Here is a 17,777-nt window from a genome sequence, read left to right on the forward strand (position 1 = left end):
GAGTCAGAGACCCAGCATTTGCATTGAGTTCCAGTACATAAAGTCATTTATGTATGTATACACAAACACGTAAATCGTGTAGGGGTGTTCATTCGGTTAATTCGGTGGCCGAACCGATCGAACTATCATTTTTGAATTAACCGAATTTTTTTTAACCGTTAACCGAACCGAATAAATTTCGATTAATTTTCGAATTAACCGAAATTTTTTAGAATTTTAGAATTTAATATTTTTTTAATTAAAAAAAACAATTTACAATTAATTTAAATAATATCTAATTATAAATAATATTTAATTAATTTGATTCAAACATTTTGCATTTAGTTTTGATATTATTTTTAATTAATTAATATTGATTTGGGTTTTAAATGGATTTTAAATAGATTGGGCCTCTTAATATAATTATATTTAAAGGTTAATTCGGTTAATTAACCGATTTCGAACCGAATTAACCGTTAACCGAATTCTAAAAAAATCCTTAACCGTTCCCTGACCGAATTAATTCGGTGACCGACCGAATTAACTGAACTAATTCGATTCGGTCGGTTAATTAGGTTAAAACCGAATTTTGAACACCCCTAAAATCATGGATCATGTTTTGCACAATATATGATACTTTAATTATATAATGATACTTTAATTATATAATGATACTTTAATTGATTTGCATAAAAATATTATTATTAAAATTAATAAGTTTTTATAATTATATATAAGTTTGATTTATTCTTATTTCCATCAAATGAAAATAATATATATATATTTATTTATGAGAAGAGAGCTAACAAACTAGCTTAACACGTCAAGGGTATCCCGTTGTGTTGCAATAGTCCTGGAGGGTCGTTAAAACTTCTGTCATAATATTTTTTATCAGTAGTGTTTTCTTTATCAAGATTCCAGGAATTCTCACTCATTTCTTAGTTGTTTATCAATGCATGTCACTTATATATATATATTATGGAATGATTATTAGATAAAGTATATTCGAATTATTTTAATTAATTAACAATACACATAATCCCTGCAGACGTAACTGTTCGAATCTAAAATTTCTGAAAAAAATCAAATTTTATTTCTTTGATCACTAAGGTCACTTGATCTTAGTGGGTTTAATAAGTCTTTTTTATATTGATCTATTTCTTATTTAATTTTTAACTAAATAGTTAAGTATTTGAATTTGTTGCATTATTTAAATAGTATTTTTAATATCTTTATTAATATTATATTTAGGTTTTAATTTTATTTATTAAATATATAATATTTACTTATTTACCTTTTAATATTATTTAATGTAAATTATATTAACACTATGGTAAATATATTTTTTTTATAAAATTTAGATAATGTAAAAAAATAATTTTCTAAATTTGTGTATAGTATTTTAAATTTAATTATTATAAATTTATAATTAATTAATCAAATTAATTAAAATAATTTATATTTAATTAAATTAATTCGACTCATATCATAATATATCATATAGAAAATATAAAACTAAATATACTTAAACATCTAACTTTTTTATTAGGAGTGAGTCAATGAGTATGAGAAAATGCACAGAAAACCAACCTCCATTGACAGTTGAACACAATTTACAGCGTTAACTGCTCCACCATTTTTATACCCAACTTCCGCAACTATCCTACTTCACTACCTTTTCAGGGTACCCCAACCCTAAACCATAAAAGATAAAGGCTTTCTTTTCATACATTTCTTCACTCTTCTCTCTTCTTCTTCTTCAGCGTGGAAATGCCCAAAACTGCAGAAAAGCTCGGCGCTTGAAGTGAAAAGAAATGGAATTTCTCACAAGATTTTCACTTCTCTTTTCCCTACTGGTAGTGGCAACATCTACATGCACCAGTACAGACCACGCACTGGTTTCCAAAGCTTTTAAATCAGTCTCTGGATTCAACGTCTCTTGGTTGAACTGCTCGTATCCTCAAATTACGGTATTGAATTTCTCTTCAAAGGGTTTAGCCGGTACAGTTTCATGGAAATTTCTCAGGAACGTTTCACACTTGAACACCATTGATCTCTCCAACAATTCTCTTCAAGGCTCTGTTCCCGGTTGGTTCTGGTCTATGCCTTCACTCGTTGATGTCAATCTGTCGAGAAACAAGTTCGGAGGGACTATCAGGTTCGAACCCACATCGGGAAATGTCTCGTTTTCATCGGTTCGGGTGCTGAACCTTAAGGCTAACAGGTTTACCAATTTGGTTAAACTCTCTGGTTTTCCCAACCTTGAAGGTATTGATCTTTCCAACAATGATCTTGGAGCTCTTCCTTACGGGTTCCTCAATCTTACTAAGCTCCGGCACTTGGATATTTCGAGTTGCAAGATTGCAGGCAGTGTAAAGCCTATTTCAGCTCTCCGTTCATTGAATTACTTGGATGTATCAGAAAACTCCATGAATGGTACTTTCCCTTCCGATTTCCCTTTAGTCCATAGCTTAAAGTTTCTCAACATTTCGCTCAACAACTTCAACGGTTCAGTTGGGTTTGACAAGTTCCAAAGATTTGGAAAATCTGCTTTTGTTCATGCTGGAAATTTCGTTTTCAATACTTCAAGAAAAGCATCGAGCAATCAAATTAAACCTCATTTCTTGAAAAAACAGTTACCTATCAAAAACCAGAAGAAAAAACATAAACCCAAATCAAAAACCAAAGCTTTGGTCATTGGTTTATCGTGTTCTTCTGGGTTTCTACTTGCTTCCCTTGCGTTTTGTATCTTTTTCACATACAGAAGACAAAAACTTTCAAGGAGAAAAAACAAATGGGCTATCTCCAACCCGGTTCAGCCAAATTTCAAGATGGAAAAATCGGGGCCGTTCTCTTTCGAGACGGAATCCGGTTCATCTTGGGTAGCGGACATCAAAGAACCGACATCGGCGCCGGTCATCATGTCATCAAAGCCGTTGATGAACTTCTCCTTCAAGGACTTGATCGCCGCCACGTCTCGTTTTGGGAAGGAGTCCCTGATGTCGGAAGGCCGGTGTGGGCCACTTTACAGAGCCGTCCTACCGGGAGACCTCCACGTGGCGATCAAGGTTTTAGAACACGCCAGAGAAGTCGACCATGATGAAGCCGTTGCCATGTTTGAAGATCTCTCTAGGCTTAAACACCCTAACCTATTACCTCTCTCCGGTTACTGCATTGCAGGTAACCCTAATGATTGCATATCCGATAAGATTTACTGCATTAAGTAGACTCACGGGTTTGTTTTGACATTCGTGAATTTTTGGCGCTTCTTTTCAGTTTCATTAATGCATGTACATTTTCAGTTTTCACGTTAATTATAATTTCTGGGTTTTGTTTCTTAAAGGTAAGGAGAAGCTGGTGTTGTATGAATTTATGGCAAACGGGGATTTACACTGGTGGTTACACGAGCTGCCGACGGGGGCGCCTAACGTGGAGGATTGGAGCACCGACACCTGGGATGTTATTCACAACGGAATCGGGTCCCATACTTCTTTGCCGGAGAAAGCCAACTGGCTGATGCGCCACCGTATCGCGGTTGGAGTTGCTCGTGGGCTGGCTTATCTGCATCATGTAGGGTCCAGCCATGGCAATCTCGTGGCTTCTAATGTTCTTCTCTCCGATAATCTAGAACCTCGGATATCCGATTTCGGGATAAGAAACATCGGGTCTAAAAAAGAAAGGGATAAGAAGGGTGAAAACGATGTTGAATTCGATGTTTATTGCTTTGGTGTTGTTTTGTTGGAGCTTTTGACGGGGAAGCAAGGGACTGAGGAAAACGTGAAGCGGGTGAGGAGGTTAGTGAAGGAAAGAAATGGGGTTGTAGCGCTTGACTCGAGGTTGAGACTCGGCGATGACTCGGAGGCTGAGATGGTGGAGAGCCTCCGAGTTGGGTACTTGTGTACGGCGGAGTCGGCTGAGAAAAGGCCCACGATGCAGCAAGTGTTGGGTTTGCTCAAAGACATACATCCGGGGCAGTAGACGATTTCAACCGATTCTATGGGTGAAAGTGTAACAGTAAAACCCACGATAAGACGACTCCTTTTGGCGGTGATATTCAAGCGATGTTAACCGAGACCATGCCTTGTCGTCTCTCGAATTTTAGATATCTTTCTTGCTTTATGATGTGCATACAGACAATAATTTTATGGGTTAAAAAAAATGAAAAAGAAAGGGAAAATGTGGGGTAATTTAATTAAGCAGATGTTGTGTTAGTGGTTGGCAAAGCAGGCAGAGAATCCCACTCCCTCTTGTAGTCGCATGGGGACTGGCTACAATCATCAACCCTTCATTTCCATTCTTTCATCAACTTTTTTTTTTCTTTTCCTACGTCACGATTTCCCTTTCTTTTTGGAAAATTTGATGTGATAGCAAATCATCTAAAGTTCTAAACAAGATTGCAACCACTTAGAACATGAATGATTGTAAGTGCATGCAAAGGAAAGAAGGTGGATAATGGAATATTATTGGAAGTGCATGCAAAACTTCATAAATTTTACCCTAAATTTCAGCATATTAGAATCTTGAAACAAGTTTCCATGACCAATCATATAATATCAGTAGCAACTGCCAAGAGATTGAATCTAATACTATAAATTTGTAGTGGTATATCTAATATACATTCACCTAATTGATATTTTATTAATAATATAATGCAAAGTTGTAACCACTCCTTTTATTGAACAAATCTTGAACTTTTGGTGAAATGTAGTGAAGGTGTTAGGCTGATAAAATTTTAGTTATCGTGACTCCAAATTGTAGTTGTTAGTATGTGGTTAAATTGGAGTTGTTTGTCAATGACTTCCTCTCGAACAAAATGAAGATCTAATTATACATGTTTAGTTATAATATAAAGAATCAGTTTGGAAGCCAAGACAACTCTCTTGTTTTGTAACTCTAAATCTTGGGAACTTTTTTTAAAAAATGTCAAGATCATCTAAAACAAAACATTATTTCATACGAAGCATCAACTAAAGTAAAATATTCAGCTTCTACTATGAACATCCACTTGTCGAACACTCTAATGATTGCTAACTGCTAGTGAAAGAAGTAAATTGATATTTAGTAATTTAATTATTTGATGTAAAATCATTGTTTAATGATCTATTTGATATTTGAATGACCAATTTGTTACTTTTAAAATTTTAATTTTATGCATTATGGGCCTATTATGACCTTTTTGGGCTCAAAAGCGAAGGGCACAAGTAGCAGAAATAAAACCCTAGCCCTAAAGTCTCAGTTCCTTTTGTTTTTAAACTCCAATCTCTAACTCAATTGCCTTCTCTGTGTGTCCTCCGCTGCTCCTCAACCTTGTATGCTTCACCATGGTACACCTCTTTCTCTCAATCTCATTTCTTGATTCACGCATCTTTTTTCTCAATATAGAATTCATGTCTAATTCACTTCTTATGGTATCCTTTCTCCCAACTATGAAAAGGCATCGGAAAAGAAGCTATCCAACCCAATGAGGGAGATTAAAGTCCAAAAACTTGTCCTCAATATCTCCGTCGGTGAAAGCGGTGACCGTCTCACCCGCGCCGCCAAGGTAACCAACTCAAATCCAAACAAAAAAACCGTTTTTCTTATTTGAAATGGTTTGATTAGTATTAGTTCAATCCGTTTTGCTTTTGTTTAGGTTTTGGAACAACTCAGTGGTCAAACCCCTGTCTTCTCCAAGGGTAAAATGATGGAAGTCAAAATGATGCCTTTTAGTTTTTTTTTTTTTGGTTTTATGTTGTTAATGGAATTCAAAATGTGGGTTTGATGTGAGTAGCTAGGTACACTGTGAGATCTTTTGGAATCAGGCGTAATGAAAAGATTGCATGCTACGTGACTGTTAGGGGAGAGAAAGCTATGCAGCTTCTTGAGAGCGGTTTGAAGGTTAAGGAGTATGAACTTTTGAGGAGAAACTTCAGTGATACTGGATGCTTCGGATTCGGTATCCAGGAGCACATTGATCTTGGTATCAAGTAAGTTATTCTTCTTGGTACATCTTTATCGATCTGTACGTGTTTTGATTGGTGTTTCTACATTTCTACTGCATTTTGGAGACTAGGGTTTGAAACTTTACCATTAAAATAGAATGATCGTAATAGAACTTAGTTCGTTTTTCCTCATATGTTTCAATCTTTTATTGTTATTTGAACTTTATGATTAAATTACTATATTACTTAAATGGAAATGCATTTGTTTGTATACTGTAATGCTCTATAGGTTGAGGTTGATGTTAGGATGCAAGTGGAGCTTCTTTGTCCGTTAGCTATTTTAGTATGGTATATAAGATAAGTATGCTACTTTTAACAGGGCTAAGGGACTGTTTGTTTACTTTAGAATGATTAAGCGCCGAGTGATTCTAATGCTGAATGATTCAGAGGCTCTCTATAAATTAGCTCTGAATGTAACATGTTATTTGATAATGACTCTGAATCATTCAGAATGTACTTTTGTGCTGAATCATTCATCATTGTTTTGCTGAATCAGTTAGCACTGAATCATTTAGAGGTGCGAAACAAACGAGCTAAATGCTGAACATTCAGCGCCGAATGGTTCCATTAAGAGGCAAACAAACAGCCCCTAAGTTATTTAAAGGTTTTCTTGTATTGTGGCTTGAAAACTAGCTAACCCCAGTTCGGTGTTAGCATTACTTAAATACTGGATTGCATGAAAGGGATGTGGATATCTGTTTTTTTATTCTCATTAATGAGTTAATTAATAGTTCTTGGTAGCTTCATTCTGTTGTTTGTTACATTCAATGTTGATATGTTCCATGAAGGTATAAATTGCAACCCTTGTTCTCTTTCTAGGTATGATCCTTCAACCGGTATTTATGGTATGGACTTCTATGTTGTCCTGGAACGAGCTGGATACCGTGTTGGTCGTCGTCGCAGGTGCAAGTCACGTGTTGGAATTCAACACAGAGTTACCAAGGAAGATGCCATGAAGTGGTTCCAGGTCAAATATGAAGGTGTCATCCTTAACAAGTCTCAAAATATTGGAGCTTAGGTATAGAAGTTACAAGTTGTTTTGGTTATTTAATTTTGACTATTTTCTGTATCAGTTTTTTGGTTTTCTGAAGAGATTTATGATTGATTTGAAAATCCAAAGTACTTTCTTTGCTGGTTTAGCATTTGTCAACAGGAAAAAAGCGGGAAAAACTAGTTACACTTCTCATTTGATGCCAATAATTTTATAAGTTCATTCTTCCTCAATTTGATTTGGGGTAACCCTTGATTCCTCTAGCTTTTGCTAGTTATTTCAACTCTGGAAGCTTTAGTTTCTCTATGTTTGCCAACTCCAACCCATCAGCAGTCGACAGTCATTACTGCTTCAATGTTTCCCCTTGAGATTCTTTATTCTTGAGGCTGTTAGGGTTGGAATTGGTGACCTCTTCAGAGAACTAGATGGTGGCCTTGACAATTTGAAATCCTCTGTTGCTGCAGGAGCCTTCTTCCCCTCATTTTGTCTTTTCTTAGAGATGCTACTTGTCCATCTCAATTCTTTGGATTGTAAATTTTGTTACCATTGGGTGGGCCATGTTGACATATCAAGTGGGGATTAAAATTCATTGTCTATCTTGAGGTCCGGTTACGATTGTAACGGCCCCCTGACCAAACTCCTGTGGCCTTCCCCCCTAGTTTCCCTTCTTGCAGGCATTTCGACAGGCAGAACAATAACTATCCAAACTAGACCCCAACATAGTGCATGTTGGTAGCATAGAACGATATTGAATTGGATGCCAAAGGGTGTTACCTTGTAGATTCTTTCCTGATTTGTGAAGAACATCCATGATTGATTCAGTTGTGGTCTTATCATAGGATGAGTTGGAACCCCTTGGAGATTGAAGATTGTATCTTTCTAAACAAGGATAAAGGGCCTACACCTTTTAGGAACGTGCACATCACGTACCAAACGGATCATCTAATTGTTGACTTTTCATGGCTTCAATATCCTCACGGTTGGGTCGGTAGAAATGGGAATTGAAGTGAACTCAGGCTTTTTCTTGTGCTTTTAAGTGTTTAGATACTGTGGTAAGTCTATCATGATGTTAAACATTATGATTTTTTATATCATATTGTCTTTTTTTTTGAAAATATTATATTTCATGGTACTTTTGATTATTTGTCACTAAAACATTAACGTCATATTTTTCCAATTTTATGTGATCATTATATTATTGCCTTATTGGTCGAAAAAAATTAACCAAAAAATTACAAATACAATCTATTAAATGGAACTCATGGCCTCCTAGGTAAGTGGCAGGTGGGTGGGCACTTGGCTAAGTCTGTTATCAATGATTGTTTTACCAAAATTTATATTTACCCCGTTAATGGAATCGATCAATCATATGAGGTTATAACACCTAACTGTTACACACTGCGAATACTAGATCGTAGATGCAAAATTTCTTCAAGGATCCTACTCGATATTCAACCAGTTTACCAAACAAGCTTATTTATGGCTGTGGTTATAACACGACCTCATAATTTCAGTCCTCGAGTATCTGCTATCATGGTGTCTCCAAACCAGGAGTCCTATATATCCGCAATTGAGAAATAAGAAAACATTCTGGAACATATAAGATGCGGCAGAACCCCAAATTTATGACCATAAAAAATGCCAATTTGCAGAATCAAATAACCATACCTGCTCAAATACATCCCATGAACCCTCTAGTGAGAAATACTCATTGTTCTCTGTAGAATCACGAAAGTCCTACACTACATTACATGCAAATTTCACAAAGACTGGACATCGAAACTACCAGATGGATTTTTTTTTAGAAACTAGAAATATCACCACAAGGCTACACCAAAATTTAATGTTATTATTCTGCATTTATAAATTTATTTCGTGTTGATAGTGAAGTATAAGTTTTTTCTTACATATTTAATAACATTAGCTATGGATGACATCGGTTACGAGAATATTTGACATACATGAAGGGAAATCAAAAGTATAATAACTAGGCGTGTCAGAAGACAGTGCAAACTGAGCTAGAGAATGAGCGGAGGTATTAGCCGATCGTCGGATAGAATGAACCGTAAGGTGTCGATGAACCTGGAGAAGCTCTCATGCATCCGTCAGATGAAAACCAACAGAAGATAACTCTGCCTGAGGGGAGAGTAATTGTTGGACAACGGTAGCTGCATCACTCTCAATACGAACACAATCAATGGCTTCCCAATTCGAGACCTTTCTACCCTGGTAATAGTGTAGGCTTTCACAATCCCAACGTCACATGGGCGATCGAAAGGTAGAGCTTGGGCAGCAACCACCATACCCTGATGATCCCTTGTGAGGAGGCCAATGGCTGCGAAATAAGTCGATAACAACGTGCCGCTGGACAACACCACCCTCCAAGCAGGGAGTAATCGACCATCATGGAGAAACGATCATTAAGAAATACTGATGATGAAAGAGTAAAAATTCAATATTAGTTTTAGTAAAACAAATACAATAATATATTTAACTCAGTGACTAGATGTTTGCACTCTTACCCAGGAGGGCATGGGTTTAAATTCTGCTCAAATACTCTTGTTTTTATTCTTTTATTCGTCGGAAAAAAATCATTAAGAAATAGTGATGATGAAAGAGTAAAAATTGAAAAGATAATTAAAAAATGTTAAACAAAGTAATAGAGGTGAGTGAGTAAATAAATAGTAGTATACTCTTTGATTCAATTGCACCATCATTCCTTCACCTATTCCAACATAGGAATATCCAAGACTAACAATTAATTTACAGAGATACCGACAGTAAATCAGATTTGTACAATTCCATACACTAAAGGGATCTGAATTCCATTTCTTTGTAGGAAGTTGTGGATATCCGGTAAAGAGCATTTTGTCAGGAATTTGACTGCACTTATATAGGCACACAGACCTTTAGCATTTGAGCTAAAACCTTAAAAATTAACTTCATTCATTAAAACAAGGCTACATCAGCTGGCAGAGTGGTTTTTATGGTATGGGCAGTAAAAGTACTGTTTTCACTTGACCTCTTTCTCAATAAATATTGAAAATTTGAAGTGCAGTAGAATGATGAGCAACCCAAGATGACTCTCATTTTTTTTCTGCATTTTTTTATAAAGAAAAAGGGGGTGGTAAATGATAATGGTCATAATTATTAACATCACTTGCATTCTTGATCAACATGATTTCATCACATGCCTTCCTTGAAGAGCTTTCTTGGCTTCCATTGGACCATTTCTCCAAAATCTCAAGAAAGGATGACATAAAAAGAAAAGCTTGTTGGCTATGGTACAGGGGCCATTGCTAGATGAAAGTATATTTTTTTTGTTTTTTATTAGTTTGAGGTGATTTATAAGATAGTATCTATTCATAATTTTATTAACCAATTAATAATATATGCACACCTCCCTGCAGACAGCTGCTCGAACCCGAGATCTCTAAGAGATCTCAATGGAAAAATTTGAGGAAGCCTGGCCACTGCCCATCCATCCACATGATTGAAACTCCATTTTGAGTGAGAAGGAACCTCTACATTTTAAGATATCATCAATCCAAAAACTATGGCAGCATATCTTTTGTAACGAGTCATCATTTTTACTCTAATACTTTAACATCTACAACTTCATCCATCACCACCAACTTGGCCTGTAGCCATTATCTCTTTCATAATAACAAACAATCTTTTGTTCTTTTATACATTTGAAAAATATTTGGAGGCACGAAAACTTTTAGTAGGAACACATAATTAGCAACAGGTGTGGCCGCATTACTAAAGACATCAACACCATGTGAAGCACAGCAACAAAAAAGTAAAGCACAATGAATTATCAGAATGGATAACACTGAGAAATGTTGTAAAGGCTTCAAATGCATGAAGATCAAGAAGAAGAATAAAAAATACATGAATTACTTTGCATTGCATGCCTTCACTTCATACAACAACAAAAAGAAATCACTGTTGTTTTAACCATTCAATGACCAAAAAAGCTGTAAAAAATTATCACAGCAGTTCAAACTGATTTCTTTTACCCCACAAAATTCCACCCATAAACCATAGTTACCCCTTTTTCTCATAAATTAAGTGGATCAAATATCAATTGCCTCTGCTCTAAGAACCTAATCAATAATCAAAAGTACTTGTTTTTATCCCTCTTTCAAGTTTCAACCACACCATTTTGAGAGAAGCAGCAAGAAAACGATGAGGAAGACTATTGAAGACACCCCAATTGCAACACCCCAATTGCAACACCGAGAACAACCTCGTTTGGTCCGTGATGATGTTCCTTTTTCTCACTTGTATCGTCGGCACTACCACCATCATAGTCATCGTCTTTGTCAAAATCCGAAGACTCACTCTCAATGTCTCTCGAAGATCCTTAGAAGGCGCAGTGATATCGGCAAGCCATGCTTATCACAAGGAGAATAGGGAAACGTCGAGGAGCAGTTGGAGAGGTGGAGGGAACGAGGAGGCGGAAAGGCTTGGAGGTGTCGCAGACGGTGGCGTTGTGAGGGGAAGGTTGAACGCAAGGGTCTCTTGCGGTGGTGATGTTGAGGGATTGCAGTGCTCGAATTTGCTTGGGGTCTAGAGCAGAGGGGGAAGCAGAGGGGGAAGAAGAGGGAGTTTTTGTGATGGGTGTGTTGGGGAGGATGGGGGGGGAGTAGGGGAGAGTGTGGGGGTTGTTGGAGTACCTGGTTTGGTGGTATTTGTCATGGAAGAGGCGGCGGAGGTGGTACGAAAAAGGAAGAGGAGGTGGTGGTGGTTCATGGTTGAGAAGAGAGTGAGAACCGTAGGAGTTAAGTGAGTTTGGAAGCGAAGGGAGAAGGCATATACAAGAGGGAAGTTAATTTAGTTGGTGAGGAGATTCTTTAGTACTTGTGATCATGGTCGGGACCGGTTACAACGGTATGTATTTATTGATATCAAATGTTATTTGAGTTGAAAATTTAGATTATTAATATTACGATTTAAATCTAATTTGAAAAAAAATAGATATTCATATATCCAAATCTGAAAATAAAACTTAATTCAATAGAAAATTCATACTTAATATGTATATATTTGCAACTTTATACAACCTAACCTCTATATAACATATATTCAATATCCATTTATTTTAAGTCTTAAATTTAACATTCAAGAAGTTATACATATAATTATTCATTCCTAATAAATAGCTAAATTTTTAATTTTTAAATTCAACACTTAAAAAGTTGAAAATAAATTGATTACATAAGAGAATCAAGTCCTCAACATACCAACTTTATACACTTGAAATTGAGATCATAAAGATTGTATATAAATTAAAATATGTTTGTGCCTTATTGGATTAATGCATTAGTTTTGGAAATTAAAATTGAGTTATTTACAAGGGCTGTGTATTACTTTAATTTTTTTTAGCAGACATTTGAATTCAAATCCGTAGGTCCTCGCAGGGAAAATGTCTATAGTGGCCGACGAAGGCATTTTACAAGAGTTGAGGGTTAGTGTTTTAACGGGTTATTTATTGGGCTGGAATCTATTTAAAATTTTTAAATCTAACTTCTTTTTTTTTTTTTGGATTTTTAGATAATCTGGAATTAAAATTTAGGTGATCCGTATCTAATCCGATTATTCATTTTTTTTAAAATTTTTTTTGAGAAATGAGAATAAATATGTTATTGTCCCATCTGTTAGTTTCTTGAAGGAGTTGGGATGGAATTACAGTGAAAGGTAAGACATATTTGAACAAAGAAGTTGTTAAGGAGAAGGTCAAAGATGTATTGTTTGCTTTAAATGGAGAAAATGCTCAAGGGCCCCAGATGGTTTTACATCTTATTCTTCCCAAAAGACTTGTTACATTGTGGGTGAAGAGGTGACGCCAGACAGAATAGTGATTATCCTGTAGGCTAGCTCCGACAGACGATTCACAAAGAGAAAATTCGCCCAAAAACCAGAGAAAAAAAGTCTCTAGGGTTTAATAAAATATTATAAAATCAATAACTGTCAAAAGCAGTCCACAAGCCGGACTGTTATAGCTAAAAAAAATCGTCTTTATTCGAATTTTGCCAAAAATAGCAAAAATCGTATTTATTCGAATTTTGCCAAAAATAGCAAAATCCCGAAAATCACTCTAAATTGAAATTCGAAATAAAATAAGCAATCTCCCAAAAATCCGGTCTAAATCGGATTTAAATTGACTTCCTAATTAACAATCGAAATATTACCATAAATAGTAAAAAATAACTAAATCTAGTGATTCGGAGGGGAAAACGGCAGAATTTGAGGTTGAAAAAAAGGCCACATGGAGCGTAGCTCAATGTGGAGAGCGTGCGCGTCGAAAAGAGCTTTCCGGATTGGGGTCTTATGCGCGATTCTGACACCTGTAGCCAAAGTTATGGCCAAAAGACTGAAACATACTCAAAACGACCCCAATAAGGAACATGTCACAATCAATTCCCGCCTTTGCGCTGATCTGCCAACTCATGGTATCTCAGCGCCATCAACGTGCAATCTGACAGCTCAGCAATCATCTGTCTCAGATCCCCCTGCATCAAGAGGTAACTAATATTGTTCTTTATGATTTCCATTATCTAGAGCCTTTTAAGGGTTTCAATGCAACTATTATTACTCTTGTTCTAAACAAGTTAAACTCAAACTCATGTCTATCTCATGATGTCAAGTATTTTATAAATGCATTACTAAAGTCATGGTTTCTCATAAGACTAGATGGTTAACATTTGTGAAAGACATGAGTAATATTCTTCTAGCTCAAGAGTTAGTGGAGGGTTATGAAGACTCTATCTTCATTATCCCCTTACCTCTTTGTATTAGTCGTGAATATACTTTCTAAAATGTTGGATGTAGCGGCAGCCCAAGGCAATTTTCAATTTCGCCCAACATACAACAGAATCTATCTTACTCACCTAAGCTTTGCATACGATTTACTAATATTTTCGAAAGGAAATGTGGATTCTGTAGTGGGAATAATGTGTGTTACAAGAGTTCTACAAGTTCTCTCGTCTCCATTTGAATCCTTTTAAACCTGAAGTTTATTATTCTGGCATAAACTGTGATGAGTTGCATGATACTAAGGACATTACAAGGTTTAAGATTGGGAAGCTGCCAATGCGTTATCTTAGAGTCTCCCTTATCACTTGAAGACTTACATAGAAGGATTGTGCTCCTCTATTGGACAAGGTTGCTACTCGAGTAAGTAACTGGTCTTTTAGAATCCTTTCATATTGGACGATTGCAACTCATACAAAGTATTATTCATGATCTGGTGATCGATTGATCATGAAACAGTTCACCCTCTTCTCCCCAAGGAAATTGTGGTCGAAACAACATGTTAAAATTTAGGGCAGGAGGTCATGTTAGCTACCATATCCTCAAGTTTAAATGCATGGCTCTATTATCAAACAAGACAATTTCTGGTAGAATAATATTACAACGAAATGAAACAGGTATGAATCATGTAAGATCAAAGTAGCTAAAGAGCTCCATGCAACCGGAAAAAAAATGAAAGAAGGTGATAATTGATACGATGATCATACTGATGTCAGTTTTGGTACAGAGTTAGCTCCATTAATGAGATCTTGTAGGAAGGAAAAAGTTTACTTATTGTTATCCTTAGATGTCCTAACTTCGAGCAACTACATCTATAGGGTGTGTGTGCGTTATTAATTGGTTAAAAATATTCCAATCAGATTCTAGACCATGATGTTGTTGTCCGAGATTATATCACGAACGATGGCAACTGGAACATCCATCTATTGAGGCATTTTGATGCAGGGAGATCCGAGACAGATGATGTTGAGCTGTCAGATTGCACCTTGATGGCGCTGAGATACCATGAATTGGCAGATCAACACAAAGACGAGAATTGATTGTGACATGTTCCTCATTTGGGTCGTTTGAGTATGTTTCAGTCTTTTGGCCATAACTTTAGCTACAGGTGTCAGAATCGCGCATAAGACCTCAAATTCTGTCGTTTTCCCCTCCGAATCACTAGATTTAGATATTTTTTTTTACTATTTATGGTAATATTTCGATTGTCAATTAGTAAGTCAATTTAAATCCGATTTAGGCCGAATTTTTTGGAGATTGCTTATTTTATTCGAATTTCAATTTAGAGTGATTTTCGGGATTTTTCTATTTTTGGCAAAATTCAATAATAAAGACGATTTTTGGCTATAACAGTCCGGCTTGTGGACTGATTTTGGAGATTTTGATTTTATAATATTTTATTAAACCCTAGAGACTTTTTTCTCTGGTTTTTTTGGGTGAATCTTCTCTTGTGAATCATTTGTTAGAGCGCCTGCATGATAATCATTGAAGTTCGTGCAATATGGATTTTAACTGCTTGCCAAAATTTTAAAGTAAATAGTTCTTGTTTAGATTCAAATTAAAATATTTCTATCTCGAAATACCTATATAAATTTCGAATAGATATAATTAATATCTTTGTAATAACATTGATAATCGATTCATTGACTTATTAATCTGAAATTAATATTACAAAAATTTATATTTGAGTGGCTTTTCAATTTATTTACTCCATTCGCAACCTCAAAATTCAAGCATATATTCTTACTTAAAAGATAATACTATCCTATAAACTATTCAATTAATTAATAGTTTGTAACACTATATAATTAAATTTTAACATCTTCCAAAGATAAATTTTAACAACTTTTAATAAGTAAACCAATTGTATTTGTATAATTTATTTTTTTATTATTATGTGATGATAATAAAGTAGTATATGTTAAAAAATTTCTTAAATAATTGACAGTGCACACATACTTTGCAAACGCATATGCTCTAATCCAGGGCCTCTAGGAGGACAACGTCTCTTACTATTGAAACCATTTGAGGGATTCATATAATTTTTATCCTCTAATTTAATTTACTTACACTATATTCTGTAAGAAAATTATGTCGGTGTTCATATAAGTTGACCATATTATATTTGTGTAATTAATTTATTTAGTCGGTTCATATTATTCAAGCTCAATTAATTTATAACCTAAAAATGAACCGACTAAATCAAAAATAAAATAATATACAATTAAATACAACTTCCAAGTAAAGCAACGGTTGTTTCTGTTGGTTGAGGAGTAAACGTCACATGTAGTACAATATTAATTAGACATTTATTGGTTCGAAAACTTACGTCAACATTTAATTATTTATGGACACCATGACAAAAACCAATTGCTATTTACAGCATACCTTCATTTTCAGACAAAGATGTGAAACAACAAATTGATATTTTTTAGTGGAAAGTTCCTGTCATGTACAAAAGAATAAGATACAAGTCAACTTTCCACTTTGATGGGCGATAACATCAACCTAGATTCGCTCAAATTAACTATTTCAAAACTGAATCTATTTTCATATTTTAATCGAATCAAGTTTTTTTTAACAATTTCTATATAGAGGAGATGAAATAAAAATTTTACTCCTAATAGATATTATTGAATCTACAACCTACATAAGAAAGGAAGCGTTGAGAGTTTTTAATCAATTATTCTATAGATGGTTGACTAATACAATCAAGTTACTCTTTAGGATGACAAAATAATTCAACTTGTTCAACAATAATGCAATTGCATATAAGATTTTGTTATTTAATAAACAGTGTACCTGGTATGGATTAAGGAATGTTGGGGTACGATCGTATAATTTTTAAATTTCGATATAATTTAAGTTTTTATTTATATTTTCTATTAATGATTTAATTTTACATTTTTAAATTTCTAATGTAACTTCTTAAATTCACATCTCTAACATTAAATCATACGTACTCCCCTTATATACCTTACCACCACAGGATAAATTGATTCTAATTTCAAACCCCTAATTTCTTTCTTCAGAGTATTCAAAATCAAAGTTACCATGCACATAAAAAATAAAGACTCGGTAAATCATTGGTAAAATAAAGGAAACAGATAGAGGAGGAAAATCATGTAAAATTCCAACGAAAAATAACCAAAACTTGGAACAATGAAATCAATGATCTTTTTGTTATCATCTGACTGTAGAGGCAACAGTGTGAGCCCACAATCTAAGGCTGTCTTTCATGTCAATCTCGTTACCTAAATCAGGGACTCTCCATTTCATCAAAGGGTTATTTTCTTTTCTCCTTTCTGAAACTTTCCACGCTTCTGAAAGATAAGGTCTAGCAACTTCAGGAGCCTCGTCATCATCATCTTCATCAGCTTCTTTTTTTTCTCCTTCTTCGTCGTCGTCTTCTTCGGGCTCTTTCTTTTTTAATCTTTGTAACCCTGGGATTATCTTTACCAACCTTGAATCCTTATTATCTTCCGCTGAGAAAACGAAGCCAAGATCCATAAACCCTTTTAGCTCTTCAAATTCCAAGTCCGACAAGCTCTTACTTTTCCCTCTCTTTCTTCTCGTAATCTTCATATCACTGTAACTTTCTCGTGTATCTTCTTCTGCAATGTCTTTGCCCGACATGGTTTTATGGAGATTCGGTGAGTGGAGAACTGAGTCAGGTGAGAAAGAATCGCAGGAACCTATATGAAGCTCGTTCTGATTAAGCTCAGCTGATCACTCATGGATCTTGAATGGTGAGAAAACAGGGTCTCGTCGAGTTTTCTTCAGTTTGGAGATCTGGGTTCGGTTTGAAGCTCGTGAATGTCGACTGAGATGATCGTTCTTAAAGATTTCCATCTCGAACCAGCACGAATCGAAGAGTTTCATAATCTCTTCTACCTCCATTAAAGTCAGCTGAAGAAACAGAAAACAAGATAGTCTTCCTTAAACCGAGGGGTTATGGTTTAATTGCAGACCTTAACCCTAATATAGACCAAAAATATGACCAT

General features: G+C 35.2%; 3 protein-coding genes across 3 annotated transcripts; 2 read left to right on the forward strand and 1 right to left on the reverse strand.

Moving 5' to 3' along the window:
• Nucleotides 1-1,688: 1,688 nt before the first annotated feature.
• LOC120147297 (calmodulin-binding receptor kinase CaMRLK-like) lies at nt 1,689-3,985 on the forward strand. Its single transcript, XM_039160705.1, has 2 exons — nt 1,689-3,159; nt 3,323-3,985. Exons 1-2 carry the CDS (start codon nt 1,794-1,796, stop codon nt 3,955-3,957), a joined length of 2,001 nt encoding a protein of 666 aa, XP_039016636.1. The 5' UTR covers nt 1,689-1,793; the 3' UTR covers nt 3,958-3,985.
• Nucleotides 3,986-5,151: 1,166 nt separating this feature from the next.
• LOC120147300 (60S ribosomal protein L11-like) lies at nt 5,152-7,099 on the forward strand. Its single transcript, XM_039160707.1, has 5 exons — nt 5,152-5,303; nt 5,414-5,521; nt 5,612-5,654; nt 5,750-5,945; nt 6,780-7,099. Exons 1-5 carry the CDS (start codon nt 5,301-5,303, stop codon nt 6,976-6,978), a joined length of 549 nt encoding a protein of 182 aa, XP_039016638.1. The 5' UTR covers nt 5,152-5,300; the 3' UTR covers nt 6,979-7,099.
• A 9,803-nt stretch (nt 7,100-16,902) lies between these two features.
• LOC120147301 (major centromere autoantigen B-like) lies at nt 16,903-17,708 on the reverse strand. Its single transcript, XM_039160708.1, has one exon. The coding sequence runs from the start codon at nt 17,407-17,409 to the stop codon at nt 16,960-16,962; it is 450 nt and encodes a 149-aa protein (XP_039016639.1). The 5' UTR covers nt 17,410-17,708; the 3' UTR covers nt 16,903-16,959.
• Between the last annotated feature and the right edge of the window lie 69 nt (nt 17,709-17,777).

The sequence above is a fragment of the Hibiscus syriacus genome, unplaced genomic scaffold, assembly GCF_006381635.1.
Source record: "Hibiscus syriacus cultivar Baekdansim isolate YM2019G1 unplaced genomic scaffold, ASM638163v2 tig00110937_pilon, whole genome shotgun sequence".
NCBI classification, from domain to species: Eukaryota; Viridiplantae; Streptophyta; class Magnoliopsida; order Malvales; family Malvaceae; genus Hibiscus; species Hibiscus syriacus.

Excerpts from the sequence above, each read along its gene's own strand:
- LOC120147297 (XM_039160705.1), top strand. The coding sequence starts at position 1,794 with ATGGAATTTCTCACAAGATTTTCACTTCTCTTTTCCCTACTGGTAGTG. Across the intron at positions 3,160-3,322 it reads CTCCGGTTACTGCATTGCAG|GTAAGGAGAAGCTGGTGTTG; the intron begins GTAACCCTAATG and ends TGTTTCTTAAAG.
- LOC120147300 (XM_039160707.1), top strand. Across the intron at positions 5,655-5,749 it reads AACCCCTGTCTTCTCCAAGG|CTAGGTACACTGTGAGATCT; the intron begins GTAAAATGATGG and ends TGATGTGAGTAG. Across the intron at positions 5,946-6,779 it reads CACATTGATCTTGGTATCAA|GTATGATCCTTCAACCGGTA; the intron begins GTAAGTTATTCT and ends TTCTCTTTCTAG.
- LOC120147301 (XM_039160708.1), bottom strand. The coding sequence starts at position 17,409 with ATGTCGGGCAAAGACATTGCAGAAGAAGATACACGAGAAAGTTACAGT.